Source organism: Cryptomeria japonica, chromosome 2, assembly GCF_030272615.1.
Source record: "Cryptomeria japonica chromosome 2, Sugi_1.0, whole genome shotgun sequence".
Classification (NCBI taxonomy): Eukaryota; Viridiplantae; Streptophyta; class Pinopsida; order Cupressales; family Cupressaceae; genus Cryptomeria; species Cryptomeria japonica.
Genome location: NC_081406.1, coordinates 132,735,796 through 132,753,996, shown reverse-complemented (window position 1 = coordinate 132,753,996; position 18,201 = coordinate 132,735,796). Strand labels below are relative to the sequence as shown.

At 37.5% G+C, this 18,201-nt stretch overlaps 1 protein-coding gene and 1 pseudogene across 2 annotated transcripts; both read right to left on the bottom strand.

Moving 5' to 3' along the window:
• Positions 1-489: 489 nt before the first annotated feature.
• Positions 490-18,201, bottom strand: part of LOC131073256 (delta(7)-sterol-C5(6)-desaturase-like) — a 34,837-nt pseudogene continuing 17,125 nt past the window's right edge.
• Positions 7,065-12,218, bottom strand: LOC131073255 (uncharacterized). Of its 2 annotated transcripts, XR_009112857.2 has the most exons (3): positions 8,700-12,218; positions 7,874-8,570; positions 7,065-7,749 (listed from the first exon to the last, which is right to left on the bottom strand). XR_009112857.2 is itself a non-coding variant. In XM_058009662.2 (2 exons), the coding sequence occupies exons 1-2, from the start codon at positions 9,885-9,887 to the stop codon at positions 8,292-8,294; spliced, it is 1,467 nt and encodes a 488-aa protein (XP_057865645.1). In that variant the 5' UTR covers positions 9,888-12,218; the 3' UTR covers positions 7,065-8,291. The 2 variants fall into 2 exon arrangements, 1 of the variants encoding a protein (XP_057865645.1); XM_058009662.2 differs by having other exon boundaries at positions 7,065-8,570.

Below are 18,201 nucleotides of genomic sequence, written 5' to 3'. Positions count from 1 at the left end.
ATAGGAAACATGCCCCCAACAAAGCTGACATTCTCACTAAATGAAACTAACTTGTGCCAGGAAAAGGAACAGGATAAGGTACAGCTAACTATCAGTACACACTTGGCAGCTATAATCCACTACCAACAAACCGTTGGGAGATGTACCACTGTTTTAGATTAATGATTCAGATAGCTATTTTTGACATGACTATACCAAAGAAAATGTCTTTGTCACTAGACCAAATTTGAAGGTATGATAAAATAGCTGGTTGAAATTCTATAAGGTTTTCTAGCCAAGCTCATGCAACATTACTCTATATGCTTAATACTTCTGAACTTTTATGCTTTCAGGCTACCTTTCAAACATTTTCAGACATTGATTTGGAAATTTAAATTTATCATCCCACAGGAAGTCCCTGGCAAAAACTTCTCACAAATGAGTCGCAACATTTGTTATGCAGCCCCATACATGCAAGCACGCAGACACTTTTATAAGTATATATACATATTATAGTAAAATGATACAAAATTAATTTCAAATTTAAGCAGAAAAAATAGCAATGTTTTTCAGAATAAAGTGGGCAAAAATTTTGCCAAATGTACAAATCTACACCACTAGATTGTCCTGAGTCATGATACAAATTTATCTCGGGGGAGAATTTTAGTCACCATTAGCATATTTGAAACCAAAACTTGAGTACGTCACAAATCATTTTCCTTTAATACTATATTCAATTTTTAATACTTAATTGACGCAACCAAGTGAGACAATCAATTCCCATCCACTTATAAGAGAGCCAAGCATCACATTTCCTTCAAGTTCTTTGCATCAAGAATTGGATCACAAAGTGTTCCAAACATCCAGTCCATCCAAATGGTGTAGTGACCATAATTGTGTCGATATGTTGTATGATGGATAGTGTGATAACCAGCCCCCATAACTGGCCAAACTTTACCATGTATGCAGTCATGGATGTTGGTTGTCCAAACTCCCTCACAAAATAGAAGAAACTCGTGAGAAAAAAAGTGTACTGGAATTATAAACAAAACGATCACATGGGGAATAGCCTGCAAAATCCCATCAAGAGGATGGAAAGCCAATCCTGGCAAAAAATATTAGCAGTTAGAACAATGTTTCTTTTAAATATCACTTAAGTCAGTTCATACATTCATCATATTTTGAGTCTGCACTCAAAATAAAATAAACTGTCCATGGTAACTGGGAAGAACATGGACACAAAAAGATAAGACAACAGACACAAGAAAGCATTGACCATTTCCAATATTCAACAATTAGACCAAAGAAATTCCACCAGAAATAGGACTGGCTGAAAATGACAAGGAAAATCCAATCTCAGAAGAATATATTTATCTATCATATAAATTTTGCAATGCTCATTCAAACAAGAATATTTATATTCTGACATGAAAAGATAAACACCAAAAAAGAATGTGGCCAAGCATAATCTGATTAGAAAGTAACCTGAACAATTAAAACAAAATGACTTTATTAGGCACAGAACAAATTCAATGGAAAGAATAGTTTTAATATGACAGCATTTCCCCAACAACAAGAATATTGACCCAAAATTAAAAAATTCAAATAATATTCATTAAGATTCAAAATCTCTGCTTTGCATAGCACACCATTTTCAGTATATAGGCCATTGGATATGTAATGTAACTATAGGTGTGTATTTGAGTATGTCAATCAATAAATAACTTCAAAAAATACTTGCACTAAAAAGTAGCAAAAACTCTGGAAAGAAACTTCCTTTTCTTAAGAGATTTTCCGTACAATAATCGATTTGTTTTGCCCTTTCATATATGCCTGTCCTAAAGAAGAGAAGAATTTACTTCTTAGAAAATATAGATTCCAATAGTTGAACTTTTTGTGCAATAATTAGAAAAAAATTATGGATGTACACAAGTCAAAACACACTACACATGCATGCACACACAAAAAAGTCAAAGCACACAAAGTAGTAGAGGAGAACTATCACAATAAAAACCCAGGCTCAATCACCCCTGGGAACTTTTTGAAAAGCTCATGTTGCCTTAATGCAGCTAAAAGTGCACATTAAGCATGCATGGGGACCAGCCCCCTATTTGTATCACATGAGCCAGCAAGCCAATAAACCCTTATGGACCAATCAAATGTGTCTGTCTCCATGTGTGTGAATACTCACATATACAATATATATTCCACTAAACCCCCTTATATAGGAGATGGAAAATGCAAAATCATGGAAAGGGGATGCCATATGGGGAACAGAAAATGCAGGAGTGTGAAAAGTGTATGCCTAGAAGCATCCCAAATATTTTAAGAACAGTATCTTGACAAGCAAGAAACACAAGGACAGAAAGGCAAAGGTGGAGGATTTAAAGGTTAGAATGTGCTCTTATGGAACATAAAATTGAATATACACGTGCCTCAAAGTGCAAACTTCTTCTCAAAAATTTTCCTGTCATTTTTTGTTCGGTCATTCTATGCCTGTAGATTTCATTACTATCTGCTATTTTTAATGATTTTGTAGAGCTACTTGTAGTTTGCATGCTTAATCTTGTACAACCACTTGGAAGATACAACAAACTCCCCTTTCGGTCTAGGCACAATATCCCACACATCATTCTTGAGAATGGATTGATATTCCTCATCCATTGCATCTTTCCAAACCTGTTGTTTTGAGGCTTCCTCTACGCTGGAAGGTTCAGACTCAATAAGATTACACATCAATGCAACATAATTAGAGAATCTCTGTGGTCTTTTACTTTCTCTGAATGTGCCTCTAGGAGCGGCAAACGGTTATGCTTCCCGCAAAGTGTTTCTTGCCCAAAGAAGTCTCTTTCGAGACACAACAATATCTCTATGCCCATCAGTGGGATCCAAAGGTTCAATTGGATCATCATTCATATCAAGTTATGTAGACTCCCTTTGAATCTCAGGAGCATGATCAACATCCATGTCTTGAGGAGTCTCATCATCTATCTCCATGCATGAACCCTTTGAGTTCCTGAATGCAACATCTTCCTCAAATGTGACATCCCTGCTTACTTCTATTTGCTTCTGACCAAGGATGTAAATACGGTAGGCTTTGGAGCTTTCACTGTAGCCCACAAATATCCCTCTCTTGCCATAAGGTTCTAACTTGGTCCTTTTGTCCTTGGGAATATGAACATACATAGGACAACCAAAGATTATCAAGTGACTGATATCAGGCTTGATCCTTGAAAAGGCTTCTTCAGGGGTCATATTTTGTAATATCCGATGAGGATATCTGTTCTGAACATACACTGTTGTTCTAGAGGCTTTTGCCCATAGAAAAGTCTAAAGGTCTTGATCATGAATCAAAGCTTTTGCAGCTTCAACAATAGATCTGTTCTTCCTTTCTGCAACCCCATTTTGTTGAGGGTTGTAAGGGACACAAAACTCTCTCTTGATCCCTACCTCAATACAGAAATTACGAAAGCTACCTGAGGTGCACTCACCTCTATTGTCAGACCTTAAAGTTTTAATTTTCTTCCCAGATAAATTTTCTACAAGAGCTTTAAACTATTTAAACCTATCTAGGACTTCATCAAACTCTTTAGACCTTAAGAAATAAATCCAAGTCTTCCTAGAGTAGTCATCTATGAAAGTTGCATAATACAAACATCCACTTGGGGATGGAATTGACATTGGACCACATAAATCTGAATGTACAAGATCTAGTATTTCTTTAGACCTACTTTCACTGCTATGAAAAGGACTCTTAATATTTTTACCCATAACACAACCTTTACAAGTACCATCATGTACATGATTAAGTTTAGGAATGCCTTTTACCATCTTCTCCAATGATGGAAGAGCCCTGAAGTGAAGATGTCCAAGTCTTTTGTGCCAAAGTTCGCTGGAACTGGAAGAATCGTGAAGAGCTTGTACTGGAGGAGTGAAGAGTTTATACAAACTCTCATGTCGATTTCCGATTACACGAGCAGTCTTGATGCTGGAGTTCTTAGGCCAAGCAAGAACTCTTCCTTCAGAAAATGCAATTTGATATCCTTTATCCTCCAAGGCTGAAATAGACACAAGGTTTCTTTTGATCCCCAACACGAACAACACATCACTTAGGTGTAGAGAAACTCCAGATTCAAGGTTTAGAGATGTAGCACCAAATCCTCTTACTGAATAGCGTGCATCATCTCCAATGATAACTTGAAAATTTGACTCTTTTTCCACTAAATCAGAAAGGTGCTCCCGATAACCGGTGATATGTCGAGAGGCTCCACTATCAAATTAACCAGGTATCACTGTTCATAGGAACATTGCTTGATAATGCTGATATGAAAAGAAAACCATTGGTGTTATCTTCAACCTCCTTTTGAGATGAGACTTCATTGATGTTTGCTCCTTGATGATTAGGTCTTGTCAAACAATCCCTTGCAAAGTGACCAAACTTGTCACACCTAAAACACTGGATGCGAGAGAGATCTTTCTTCCTCTTCCTAGAATCAGGTGCAAAATCTGATTTCGAATCTCTATTCCTTTTGAAGTTGCCCTTCTTCCAATTCTTACGTTTCTTGGTAGATTGAGTGGCAAGAACATGTGTATTTTCATTTTGAGAGCTCTTGATAATTCCTCTAGCGGTCAATCTTGATTCTTCTTGAATACAATCTGCACGGAGTCGATCAAACTTAGGTAATTTGGATCTTCCACTTATGCTTTGGATAAATGGCTCCCATGAATGAGGCAGACCATTCAAGGCTAGCATGACAAGGTCTTTATCAATCACTTGATCCCCAATTGCGCCTAGTTGATCTCTCAATTCTGAAATTTTCATGAAGTAGGTGATGACCGAATCTCCCTTTGCCATCTTCACTTAGTGGAGTTGCTGCCTCAAGGCAAGAGCCCTACTTACGTTGTTAATTTCATATAAATCTTCCAAGGTTTTGAACATATCTCTCGCATTTGTCATCTTGGAGATGAGGCACCAAGTGATCCCTCACGGAGTCGATTAATATCTTCTTTGCTTTGATGGCATTTTTCTTGAATTAAAGCTTCTCCTCATGATCTTCAAGTTCGGATAAATCCTTTTCCTCCATGAATTGAAGAAGATCATTTTCTTCAAGTGTAATGAGCACTCTAAACTTCCATGAGGTGAAGTTAGATGCACCTTCAAGCCTATCTTCGACTTTAAGACCGTTCACCATTTTCAAGACTTAGAGAAACTACTCAATGGAGAGAGAGAGAGAGAGAGGAGAGAAAACTTAGAAGTTGTAGAGAATCTGATCACGATTTTCTTTCACTGTGGCTCTGATACCATGTTAAATTTATATGATCAGCTTAAATAGAAAATTCACAAAAAATGCACAGTGAATATCCTGGGAAAACCTTCCTCTCGAAGGTGAAAAACCCAGCAATAATGTTCCTTATTGTATTATCAATATAATAGATGTCTTTACAATGAATTGGCTTCAGTCTAGAAGCTGTATATGAATGATAACAATCTACAATCTGCTATAAGACTCAATCTTCCTTGATTAATTCACCAACTGCTGTAGATGAATATTAATGGACTGCTGAGTTAACTGCTGTAGAATGAATGCGCTTCGATCTGCCAGAGAAGGAGCACGATCTGCAGAAGTGAATGGCTGAAGATGGAGAACAGTCGATTGCTATGATGATGATTCGATATGTCTTTGGAGGAGAAGAAGAACCAAACTATATACCCACACATTTGGATATGTCAACCAGCACGTCTTCCTTCAAGAGTTGGCTCCTTATTAACAATCATATCTTTTCGCATATATTTAATTAACACGACTTTTTGTTAGAGAAAGTTTATATCTCAATACTTCTTATAATCCAAGGGTGGTGGATTAGACGTAACACACATAATTGACACATTAGCAAATTGCTATGACTAAATTGTCTAAGGCCGATAGGCCAATTAGATAATTTAGTTCTCTATGTCGGCCAGAAGGATACTGAACAATGCTATTACATTAACACTTATCAACATCGTGCATTTGCCATACTATTTCCAAGATAGCAGCTCTATCAGACATAGTGCCATTGTAGCAGAAGACACCCTTATAACTGTGCAGTTATCATTAAGAAAACAATCACCCCAATTGTGACACAATGTAATTCTTGGAACAAATGCAAGGGTGAGAGGAATTTGGTAAAGTTTTATGTTATTCTCTTCCTCTCATGCCCAAGCTTATTCAAAACAAAAGCAACAAAGAAATCCTCAAAATTGCAACAGTTAGCACTAGAGCAATGGATATCCACGTGCACAGCCCTCATCTATTTCAGCAGTATATGTCCTTGAGTTACTTAATCTAGAACAAGTCGCACACCTAATGCATCCTCCCATTCTCCAAAAAATACGTGCAGCAAAATATGGCATAATACAAAATACCATCTGAAGCTGCAAGAAGCTTCACTTCTTTTGAAATTTACCATTTTTTTATGCACAAGTTCTGCCATAAGTAAACCATTATCAAATAACATATTCACATGAGAAATTTGGACATTGGTCACTACCATCACCAAACCTGTTTGAATTTGCTTCTTGTATTTGATGCCTAGCACTTGGCAAGGTGCTGAAAACGTCAGCCTGAAGTAGCCCTCAAATTTATCTAAATAAAAAGGCTCCAATTCATCTTTTTGAATAGTCTCCAATGGCCTTGTATTCTTATTTGCTCTTCACCTATGATCCGGAAGTCATATCACTCTATTGATATGCATGTCCTAGTGATACTCTTAGGCTAAGTTACTGGTTTGGGTTCGGGCACCGGTTCAGGTTCGAAGAACCCAGTACGCCAGTATGGCAAAATTTTGAAAAGGGGTTTGGGTTCGTTTGGGTTCGTTAATACAAAAACATGTAAATTATATATATATATATATATATATATATATATATATATATATATATATATATATATATATCGATATTTGTGAAGCCTATAAGCATGAATTAAAATTTGCATGTCACATAGCATCATATAAACAACAAAACAAATATAAACTTGTAATCATAGCATCATGATCATACCATACTAGCATCATATACATCAAGTTTAATCTAAGTTGCCGGTTCGGATTCTGGTTCGGATTCTGGTTCGAGATTTTGGTTCGCAAATTCGTTCATTTTTTGGGGGGGGTGGGTTCGGGTTCGCTTTGGGTTCGTCCGTACAAAAACATATAGAAACAAAAAAATAAAAATATATACATATATGCAGCAGCAAATAAATAGCAAAATACACCACCATATATATTAATGTTGTAGACTTTTAGTCCAAATGGCAAATAACATAGCAAAATGCCAAAATACACCACCATATCAATGTTTATGTTAAAAAATAATAATGTCAACATTAACAATCAGCCATCACTGATCAAATATCATCAAAAGTCATCAAACATATCATCATCATCCTCCTGTGGCAAATTAGAAGCACAAACAGTGCCACTGGCAGTGGTACTAGCAATCTCAGCCTCGGGAGCAGCCTCATGATCACTAAGTAGCTCATCATTATCATCATCAACTCCAAGTGCATTAAGGCGGGCAATTGAATCATCCAACTCTACATGCTCTGGTTCAACATCCCAATGCTTTGCCTCCCCTTGTTTGTAGTTATTGTCTTTGTGTGTTAGGAGCCTCAAGTTTGAATGCACATAGACCAAGTCTTCCGCCTTCTTGGAATGTAGTTTATTGCGTTTTATTGAGTGTATGAAGGAGTATGTGCTCCAATTCCTCTCGGATGATGATGAACTAGCAACCTATCAAGATTTTCAATTTTGAAATCAGAGTTAAGAGTTATCAGTTATGATTCTATGAATCATTGAATACAAATTTTAAGAATGAAGAAATTAGAAATTAGAACCTTAAGAGTTAAGAGCTTACTTGTGACAAAACTTTGACGGCAATGGGTTGTAGTTCTGGTATATTTCTCCATGGTAGTACCACCATTTATGAGCATCAACATTTGCCTTGTCTTCAAGAGCCTCAATACCGCAATCATCCGTGCTTGTGAAACTCATGACTTCAGCCCTCACCACAGCCCGTAATGAATCTAGAAAAAGTCTACGAAGGGCTGCCTTGTACCCAATAGCAACTTCATGATCTCTATATGGGGCAACTCTAGTGCTACTCTTATTGAGGACCTCCCGACTATAGTATTTGGGGCTCAATGCAAAGGCAAGGAGATGCAAATGGGTAGTCATTTTGTTCCATCTCTCCACCATGATTTTTTGTATTTCCTTGAAGAATTTTTCTTCAGGATCTTGCTCTTTCTGATTTATGATTGTTTTCATATCCTCGATCATGGAGTCAATGCCATCATATACCTCACCCAAGCAAGGCCTACCATGTCAGTGTATCGGATCATGCTCAATATGGGCTCCGTAAATCTCAGGAGGTACTCAGCAAGATCCCACCAAGAGTCATCTAGTATCATTGCCTTAATGGGAGCTCCCCTTGTACCAGTAGATTGCCTCCATATGCTCCAATTAGCACTGGTTACCATTCTAGACAATGCCTCTTTAACCTTCACAAGACGTCTCAAAACAATAGTTTGGGAGGCAAAACGGGTCTCGGCAACCTTTTTCAAAATCAAAACCAATAATAAATTATAAATCAAAATTAAAATTAAAAACTTTGAAAGTTTACTAAATAGTAAATACGAAACTAAAGTCTAAAACATATTTAAATTTTAAATAATTTAACTTACCTTCAAGAGCTCCAATCTCGAGAATTGTCTAAATATGGCTTGTGACATATGGTGATTCGTGATGAACATTTGGATCTCTTGGGCATCACCATACATTTTTTTGATCCACTCAATTTTATTGCCAATTTTTTGCAGCATTAGGTTGAGTGAGTGGACAGCACAAGGTGTCCAAAAAATGTGTTTATAACGCTCCTCAACCAATAACCCGGCAGCCCTACAATTTTTTGCATTGTCTGTTATCACTTGAACAACATTTTGAGGGCCAACTTGCTCAATGGCTTGGAAAAGAATGTTTGCAATGAATGGACCGTCCTTCACTTGCCCTTCACAATCCACTGCTCTCAAAAACATTGCACCTCTGGTGGACACTGCAAGAACATTGACCAAAGGGCGATTTCTTGCATCTTTCCATCCATCTGATACTATGGACACACCTGTTTCAATCCATGAATCCCTAATAGGCTTCAAGGAATTCTCTACATTTTTCACCTCTTTGTCCAATAAAGTGGTGCGCACCTTCTCATACCCTGGGCCCTTGAACCCCCTTGGAGCCTCATTAATTGATCTCACCATTTTTTGCCAATACTGTGAGCGAACAAAATTAAATGCCAATCCATTTGCATAGATGCATCTACCTATGTCTTCCTCGGCAATGTCTCTAGCCTCATTCTGAAATGACATTTCCAAGGGCCCCTTTGCTCTTTTATTTGTCACTGGTTGTTCAAGAAGATTCAAGAACGGATGGCCTTCTACGAATTGTTCATTGGAAGTTGAAGACATAGAGGCCTTTGTTGCTTTTTTACTTCTAGACCTTTCCAAAGTATGAGTAACTGCATTCCCAACTGCTTCATTTGCTTGTCTTTGCTCTTCAATATATTTTAGTACAATATTGTTTGCAAGCAAGGTTTTAGGTCTAGGCTGCCCTGGAACTTTTGACTTGCCTGGACAAAACTTGATGCCTTTTTGAGGGATAAAGCACAAATGTGCTTTCACTCTACTATAAGAGCTTTTATATTCCCCTTTGCAATGCCTACAAATCCAAAGGAAACCTCCTCCACCTGGTAGTTGCTGAACCATTTCCACATATTTCCATAGTGGAGAGCCTAGCTCTGTTCTAAACCGGGAGTTCCCAGTGCTAGAAGCACTTGCCATTCTATGAATGTTGAATCTATAAACATTAAACAACATACAAATCCACAAACCAAAATGAAAAAATAAAATAAAAGTAGAACTAGAGAAATCATTTCATTTTGCAAAACAATGTAAAGAAAAATTTAAAAAACAAAAAAAATCAACAAAAACCTACCTCTTTTGGTGAAATCTTCCTCTTCAATGTCTTTGAGGAGTTCTCAACACTTGCAACTACGTAGGAATAACTCACAAACCAGCTCAAAGCATGCAACTATCACCCTTCAACACTCCTTCAGCTATGGCAAGCAAACAAGAAAGTTTAGAAATGGAGCCAACGAGTTTTCTTTTTCATTCACAAATACACAAATGAGAAAGGTTTTACCTATTTGACCTTTTTAGTGGTCTAATTTAGGGTTGGAGGGTCGAATAGACTAATCAGGCAAAAAAAAATTTTAAAAAGTTAAAAAAATGTCTTTTTCACCCAAATTCTTCCCGGGTTCTGCCGCTGGAACTGAAATTTGTTCCAAATACGCCAAAATTCGGCCAGGGTTCCTCTGAGAGAATTTGGGGAGAATTTGTAACGGACCAGTATTTGGTGCGAACCGAACCAGGACCCGTGGGAATTTTTACAGAATCTGGCAACTTAGAGTTTAATATCAAAATGACAAAATATTCAAGTATCATTGTTTCAACTTTCAACAATATAAACTTAAAGTTTAATCATCAAATGGATCATCCAAAAGTGACTTTCTTTTCCAAAACCAACACGACACCCCTACCTTGGCATATACGGGTTTTTCTGTAGAAAAGAGAAATCATTTTCCAACAAATGACGCATTAGCTCTGACAGACAAAAGAAACTGCAGCGCAAAATTGTTTCAAAAAGAAACGCATAAAGCAGAAATTGGCGCTGGAAAGAACATTTCTGACAAAAAAAATCATCGAACAAACTCACAGCCACAAAAGAATAACGCATATTACTTGGAATATGCGCCATTTAATATGTGCCAAATATAACGGCTGCCAAAAAGAAACGAAGCACAAGAATAAACACAAGGAATCGACAGCTCCAGACCACACACATATAGCTGTCAAGATAAACACTGCTGGGTTCGACCTGGGTCCGCCTGGGTTCGACTGGGTTCAACCCCGGGTTCGACTGGGTTCGACCAGGGTCGAACCACCTCTAGGTTTTTCGAACCCTAGTCGAACCCAGTTCAAACCGGACCCATACCAGGGGGGCCCAGAGGCGAACCCGGTAACCTAGCTCTTAGGGATAACTGTACAAGGCATATTTAATGACTTGCCTGTAGATTCAAATTGAAGGTGGTTCTAACCAACTCTTTATTAATTGTGAATATAACTCTTTTATTAGTACCCTTAACCTCCCTGTTATTTGGATCATAATGCTTGCATAGGCAGCCTAATTGGTATTCATTCAAGAATGCAACTTGGCACAATAAATTTGGCTAGGTCAAACCTCCATGTATTATTCAAAAGGCTAGGTTTGAAGTATTTCTCAATGAATATCAAGCAATTTAAAAGGAGCCAACAGAATATAGACAGGCACTTGATAATTGATCCAACTCAAATCAATTTGGATATGCAACAGTGCCAAGTGCTGATGGGACAGGAGCTTAGCAGCTGGCAATTTTTCTGCTGTAGTAATCATTACAGTTTCTTCTAATTTTAGTCATTTGATGCAGTTGGTGAGGATGTACCCACCTAGAATATTTATTTCTATGATTTATACCTCAATTGTAAGGGGGCAGGGACGGGGGGCAGCAATTTCACTTTGCAAAGACTCGGTTAAAATTTCTACAATTTTAGGAGATAAAAAACAGTTATTTGAAATGTCAACTTTTGGATTGAAAACATGTGCATGGCAATGCTTCCCAGCCTCTCAAATTTGCTGAATTTATACTGTTGTTTAGTTTGAACTTTGAAATAGATGGGTTTTTGCATGTTTATCAAAATTATACTACAGCAAGTGTTAGAAAATTCATTTTCACTTGACTTTAAAACCATTTAACAATAATTGATCTAATATTCATTTGGGCTTAGCATCATTTCTTCTATTTGATTTCTATTACTTATGTGAGTTACAGTTCATGAGATCTGAAAGGAAATCCCACAATTAAGAATATCATCCATGGATCGAATCTTTCTTCCTTCTTATCCCTATTTCTGTTTTCAGTTTGATTTTTAAATCAAGTATGAAAATGTATTATAATTGAGTATTGGCATTTCGTTTGTTTTAATTTCTTTTAAGTTTTGGTTTGGCTTCTGTTCTGAGTAACTCAGTCTTAGGATGGTGATCCAGCAATTCATACACTGGAAACTAGGATTCCTCAAACAAGAGGAACTTGTTACATTAACTGTGCTGTATAAATCCTACATCAACACCACCGAACAGAAACATCCCAAAGTCACCATTTCCAGTTTCTGGCCCAAGGGCCTGGTATGGGTCCGGTTTGAACTGGGTTCGACTAGGGTTCGAAAAACCTAGAGGTGGTTCGACCCTGGTCGAACCCAGTCGAACCCGGGGTTGAACCCAGTCGAACCCAGGCGGACCCAGGTAACCTAGCTCTTAGGGATAACTGTACAAGGCATATTTAATGACTTGCCTGTAGATTCAAATTGAAGGTGGTTCTAACCAACTCTTTATTAATTGTGAATATAACTCTTTTATTAGTACCCTTAACCTCCCTGTTATTTGGATCATAATGCTTGCATAGGCAGCCTAATTGGTATTCATTCAAGAATGCAACTTGGCACAATAAATTTGGCTAGGTCAAACCTCCATGTATTATTCAAAAGGCTAGGTTTGAAGTATTTCTCAATGAATATCAAGCAATTTAAAAGGAGCCAACAGAATATAGACAGGCACTTGATAATTGATCCAACTCAAATCAATTTGGATATGCAACAGTGCCAAGTGCTGATGGGACAGGAGCTTAGCAGCTGGCAATTTTTCTGCTGTAGTAATCATTACAGTTTCTTCTAATTTTAGTCATTTGATGCAGTTGGTGAGGATGTACCCACCTAGAATATTTATTTCTATGATTTATACCTCAATTGTAAGGGGGCAGGGACGGGGGGCAGCAATTTCACTTTGCAAAGACTCGGTTAAAATTTCTACAATTTTAGGAGATAAAAAACAGTTATTTGAAATGTCAACTTTTGGATTGAAAACATGTGCATGGCAATGCTTCCCAGCCTCTCAAATTTGCTGAATTTATACTGTTGTTTAGTTTGAACTTTGAAATAGATGGGTTTTTGCATGTTTATCAAAATTATACTACAGCAAGTGTTAGAAAATTCATTTTCACTTGACTTTAAAACCATTTAACAATAATTGATCTAATATTCATTTGGGCTTAGCATCATTTCTTCTATTTGATTTCTATTACTTATGTGAGTTACAGTTCATGAGATCTGAAAGGAAATCCCACAATTAAGAATATCATCCATGGATCGAATCTTTCTTCCTTCTTATCCCTATTTCTGTTTTCAGTTTGATTTTTAAATCAAGTATGAAAATGTATTATAATTGAGTATTGGCATTTCGTTTGTTTTAATTTCTTTTAAGTTTTGGTTTGGCTTCTGTTCTGAGTAACTCAGTCTTAGGATGGTGATCCAGCAATTCATACACTGGAAACTAGGATTCCTCAAACAAGAGGAACTTGTTACATTAACTGTGCTGTATAAATCCTACATCAACACCACCGAACAGAAACATCCCAAAGTCACCATTTCCAGTTTCTGGCCCAAGGGCCTGGTATGGGTCCGGTTTGAACTGGGTTCGACTAGGGTTCGAAAAACCTAGAGGTGGTTCGACCCTGGTCGAACCCAGTCGAACCCGGGGTTGAACCCAGTCGAACCCAGGCGGACCCAGGTAACCTAGCTCTTAGGGATAACTGTACAAGGCATATTTAATGACTTGCCTGTAGATTCAAATTGAAGGTGGTTCTAACCAACTCTTTATTAATTGTGAATATAACTCTTTTATTAGTACCCTTAACCTCCCTGTTATTTGGATCATAATGCTTGCATAGGCAGCCTAATTGGTATTCATTCAAGAATGCAACTTGGCACAATAAATTTGGCTAGGTCAAACCTCCATGTATTATTCAAAAGGCTAGGTTTGAAGTATTTCTCAATGAATATCAAGCAATTTAAAAGGAGCCAACAGAATATAGACAGGCACTTGATAATTGATCCAACTCAAATCAATTTGGATATGCAACAGTGCCAAGTGCTGATGGGACAGGAGCTTAGCAGCTGGCAATTTTTCTGCTGTAGTAATCATTACAGTTTCTTCTAATTTTAGTCATTTGATGCAGTTGGTGAGGATGTACCCACCTAGAATATTTATTTCTATGATTTATACCTCAATTGTAAGGGGGCAGGGACGGGGGGCAGCAATTTCACTTTGCAAAGACTCGGTTAAAATTTCTACAATTTTAGGAGATAAAAAACAGTTATTTGAAATGTCAACTTTTGGATTGAAAACATGTGCATGGCAATGCTTCCCAGCCTCTCAAATTTGCTGAATTTATACTGTTGTTTAGTTTGAACTTTGAAATAGATGGGTTTTTGCATGTTTATCAAAATTATACTACAGCAAGTGTTAGAAAATTCATTTTCACTTGACTTTAAAACCATTTAACAATAATTGATCTAATATTCATTTGGGCTTAGCATCATTTCTTCTATTTGATTTCTATTACTTATGTGAGTTACAGTTCATGAGATCTGAAAGGAAATCCCACAATTAAGAATATCATCCATGGATCGAATCTTTCTTCCTTCTTATCCCTATTTCTGTTTTCAGTTTGATTTTTAAATCAAGTATGAAAATGTATTATAATTGAGTATTGGCATTTCGTTTGTTTTAATTTCTTTTAAGTTTTGGTTTGGCTTCTGTTCTGAGTAACTCAGTCTTAGGATGGTGATCCAGCAATTCATACACTGGAAACTAGGATTCCTCAAACAAGAGGAACTTGTTACATTAACTGTGCTGTATAAATCCTACATCAACACCACCGAACAGAAACATCCCAAAGTCACCATTTCCAGTTTCTGGCCCAAGGAATCCATTATGAACATGGTAACCAATTTTCGGTTCATGATAGTGTTGAGGTGTATTTTGTACACTATCAAACACAGAATAAAATACCTAAAGGTACCTTATCCTCTCTTGAGTAAAGCCTCTGATTGATGAAGATATCGCGAAAAAGGATCAATCAGGATGACTTCAAGGTTCCTGTATGTAGGGTCTCTACGTGTGGATAAGCTCCAGTGGTATGATGTGATTTGCTGGAATCACAAGGGGACTTACATCTGATGATTGAACTTCCGATCTGCTTTGCTGGAACACAGGCTCTTACTGGCTTAGATTTGAAAAAATGGAAAAAGGATGAGGGCGAAGAGAAGATCTAATCCTAATACTAAGAATGTAGGAGCAATGATTTGATTTTTTGATGAAACTCTAACTAGGTCTTGTTTTGACATCAATGGACCATCTCCACAAGGCTAGTGCGATCTTCTAAGGGAAGCTTTATGATGTTCAAATCATCACCGCAGGCATAGACACCATCAAGTTGATGCATATCAATGAAGAAGCGACAAATTGAAATTGAGCTTAAGCTGAATGATTCCAGTTGACTACACAAGGCAAGTCTGCAATCAACAAACTGCTAGTAGTATGGATATACGAATTCCACCATTAATCAATCCCATTTCCTCCATTCATCTAATCATCTACCATCTAGGATTGAAGACTCAACAAGAAACCATGCAAATTGCAAGAAACGACACACTTCACCATTACTTCAATGAAAATGGAGTTTGTTTACAATCAATGGCAACAATTTCTTGCCTTGTCCTCCTATTCTACTCTAATTACTATTCTATCAATTTCTAACTACTCTCGATCTCCTAACTGCTTTCTATTATTTACAACTCTCTCTAATCCTTTTACAAAATGAAATGTCAGGGCTTATATAGTGCCCACAATACAATTTGATGGCTTAGATCAATTCAAGATCAATGGCCAAGATTCAACAATGAAAACCCTAATTAGGGTTTGTTACAACCATTACATAACATTTAATGCTTGACCAATGATAAAATTGTATTGCTTGGACACATGTCCTCTCTAGAAAAATCGACCAATGGTAGCCGGGGTAGGTACATCGGAGTTTGTGCCACCTTCCATGAGTTAGGTACATTGAATCTGGACATGCTGAGGTGGACCACACTGACTGGAGGAGTGATGACTGGGATGCCACCTCATCTGACACTTGTAGCTTGCTAGATATTCAGTTTGATGTCGTTGAGAGGCTATCTTTAATTAACTCTTGTTCTAACTCCTTTTGTCCTTGATGTGCAAGACGATTGATGTACCTTGCCTTGTAATACTGGATTTGGAAGAGGTCGCCCTTGTCCTTGCTTGATCGTCCCGGCGAAGACCGTCCTTGATCCGGCTTGATTTTCCTTGATGAGATCTCCATTTGATGCCTACACAACATTTCAAAATTAGTAACATGATTTTGCAATGAATAACTAGATTAGAGATTAAATTCAGGAAACTTCATAATAAATCCTTGAGTTATTATTTCCTAAAAAACGATTGAGCTATTACAATTCAAAATTCAAAATTTAAGCTATGACGATCAACGTTCAAAATCAAAACAATAAATCCATATCGCCATACCTCTCTTGAGAGCTAACACTAGAATGCAAAATGAGGAATTTGCCTAGGCAAAATTAACGTTAGAAGCCTTCAACGTGATCTTCAAGGATAAGGAACGTCCTCTTTATCAATTCGCCACCCTTGGAGTCTTTGATGTGTTCTTCAATGTCCTTGGCAAGTTCGCCTAACTTGAAACTCGAACTCCTTTTATAATGCTTGTGCCTTCCTATTGATAAGACTCGCACCTTGAACACAATTCGCACCTCCTCTTGAATGATAATTTCGCACTTCCTTTGTATACTCCAAATCGCATATGAAAAGATGATAAATGATGATGTGAAAATGAAATAAACTACTCCTCCTTTATAGGCGCTCACCTTCATATTTACCCTAGGCCGACTTTGGTGAATAAGGCAAATTTAAAATAAACTTAAAGGCCGACCCTTGTAAAATGAAACAAATTTTAAATCAAGCGCCCCATTTTTATTTATAATTAATTAATTTAATGCCTATAATTTTAAATAAACTCGATTTTTAAAAGGCAAAAATTAATTAATAAAGGCCCATGCGCTAATGTTAAATGCTAACTTTAATTGGATTTCAAATTTATCGATTTTTTCCTAGCATTTAATAAAATCTAAAGAATGTTTTAGCACCAAATTTGGAAGAGGTAAGGACACAAACCTATCGCTCTGGTCCCTGACTAAGGGACAGGAGCGAATTTGATGTTTAGTCTTGATTCTCTTGCCTTTTATGTTCAAAACCTCCATCCTCACGTTGAGACTGGCATGTTTGCCAAAAAACTCGAGCTTGATCGTCTTGATTTGGTGGATGAATGCCCTCTAAGGTGGATATCGCCCTGGTCCCTTGGTGAGGGACAGGAGCGAACTTCATGCTCTGGCCAACATTTGCTATCTCTCAAGCTTTACTCCTTGTTCGTCACCTTGCAAATGATATCCTTGATCTTGCGAACCTTGACTTTGACGTGATCTTGAAGGAAAATGAGTGATTTAGCTAATATTGCCCTGGTCCCTGACTGAGGGATAGGAGCGATATAGGTCCCTTGGTTCAATTGATGACCCTTTGACGTTTGAAACCTTTACATATCGTTTTCTTAAGACACCTTTGATACTTTGCAACTTCGTATAATCCTGACTTGGCATGATTTTTGCATGAATTGGCAATTATGGTGAATATCGCTCTGGTCCCTGCCTGAGGGACAGGAGCGAACTTCAATGTCCTGGGCTCATGCTTGCTTCCATCAACTTGTAATTACTTTCATAATGTAGAATGAGGTCCCTTTGATCCCCTTGGACACTTGATACTTGTTAAACCTTCAAAATCTAGGCCCTTATGAAAATTTCGCTCTGGTTCCTGCCTGAGGGACAGGAGCGAACTGGGATATTTGGTGCAAATCCTTCAATTTGGCGGTCTTTGTGACTTTGTTTACCATCGAGATACCTCAAAAATGTCCTTGCCTCCACGTATCCGGACTTGGAGTGGTCTAAAACTTGGGATGAAGGCAAGATAACTAAGATATCGCCCTGGTCCCTGGCTGAGGGACAGGAGCGAATTTGTACTTTCAAGCTCAACTACACTTTGCCACCTTCAAAAATTATCTTCAACGGCTTTGTTGTGTATCCTTTCATTCATCCATGGCTTGGAATTCAT

Coding starts and splice junctions, on each gene's coding strand:
- LOC131073255 (XM_058009662.2), bottom strand. CDS start 9,887: ATGTTGTTTAATGTTTATAGATTCAACATTCATAGAATGGCAAGTGCT. Junction 8,571..8,699: donor CGAGATTGGAGCTCTTGAAG/GTAAGTTAAATT, acceptor ATTTTGAAAAAG/GTTGCCGAGACCCGTTTTGC.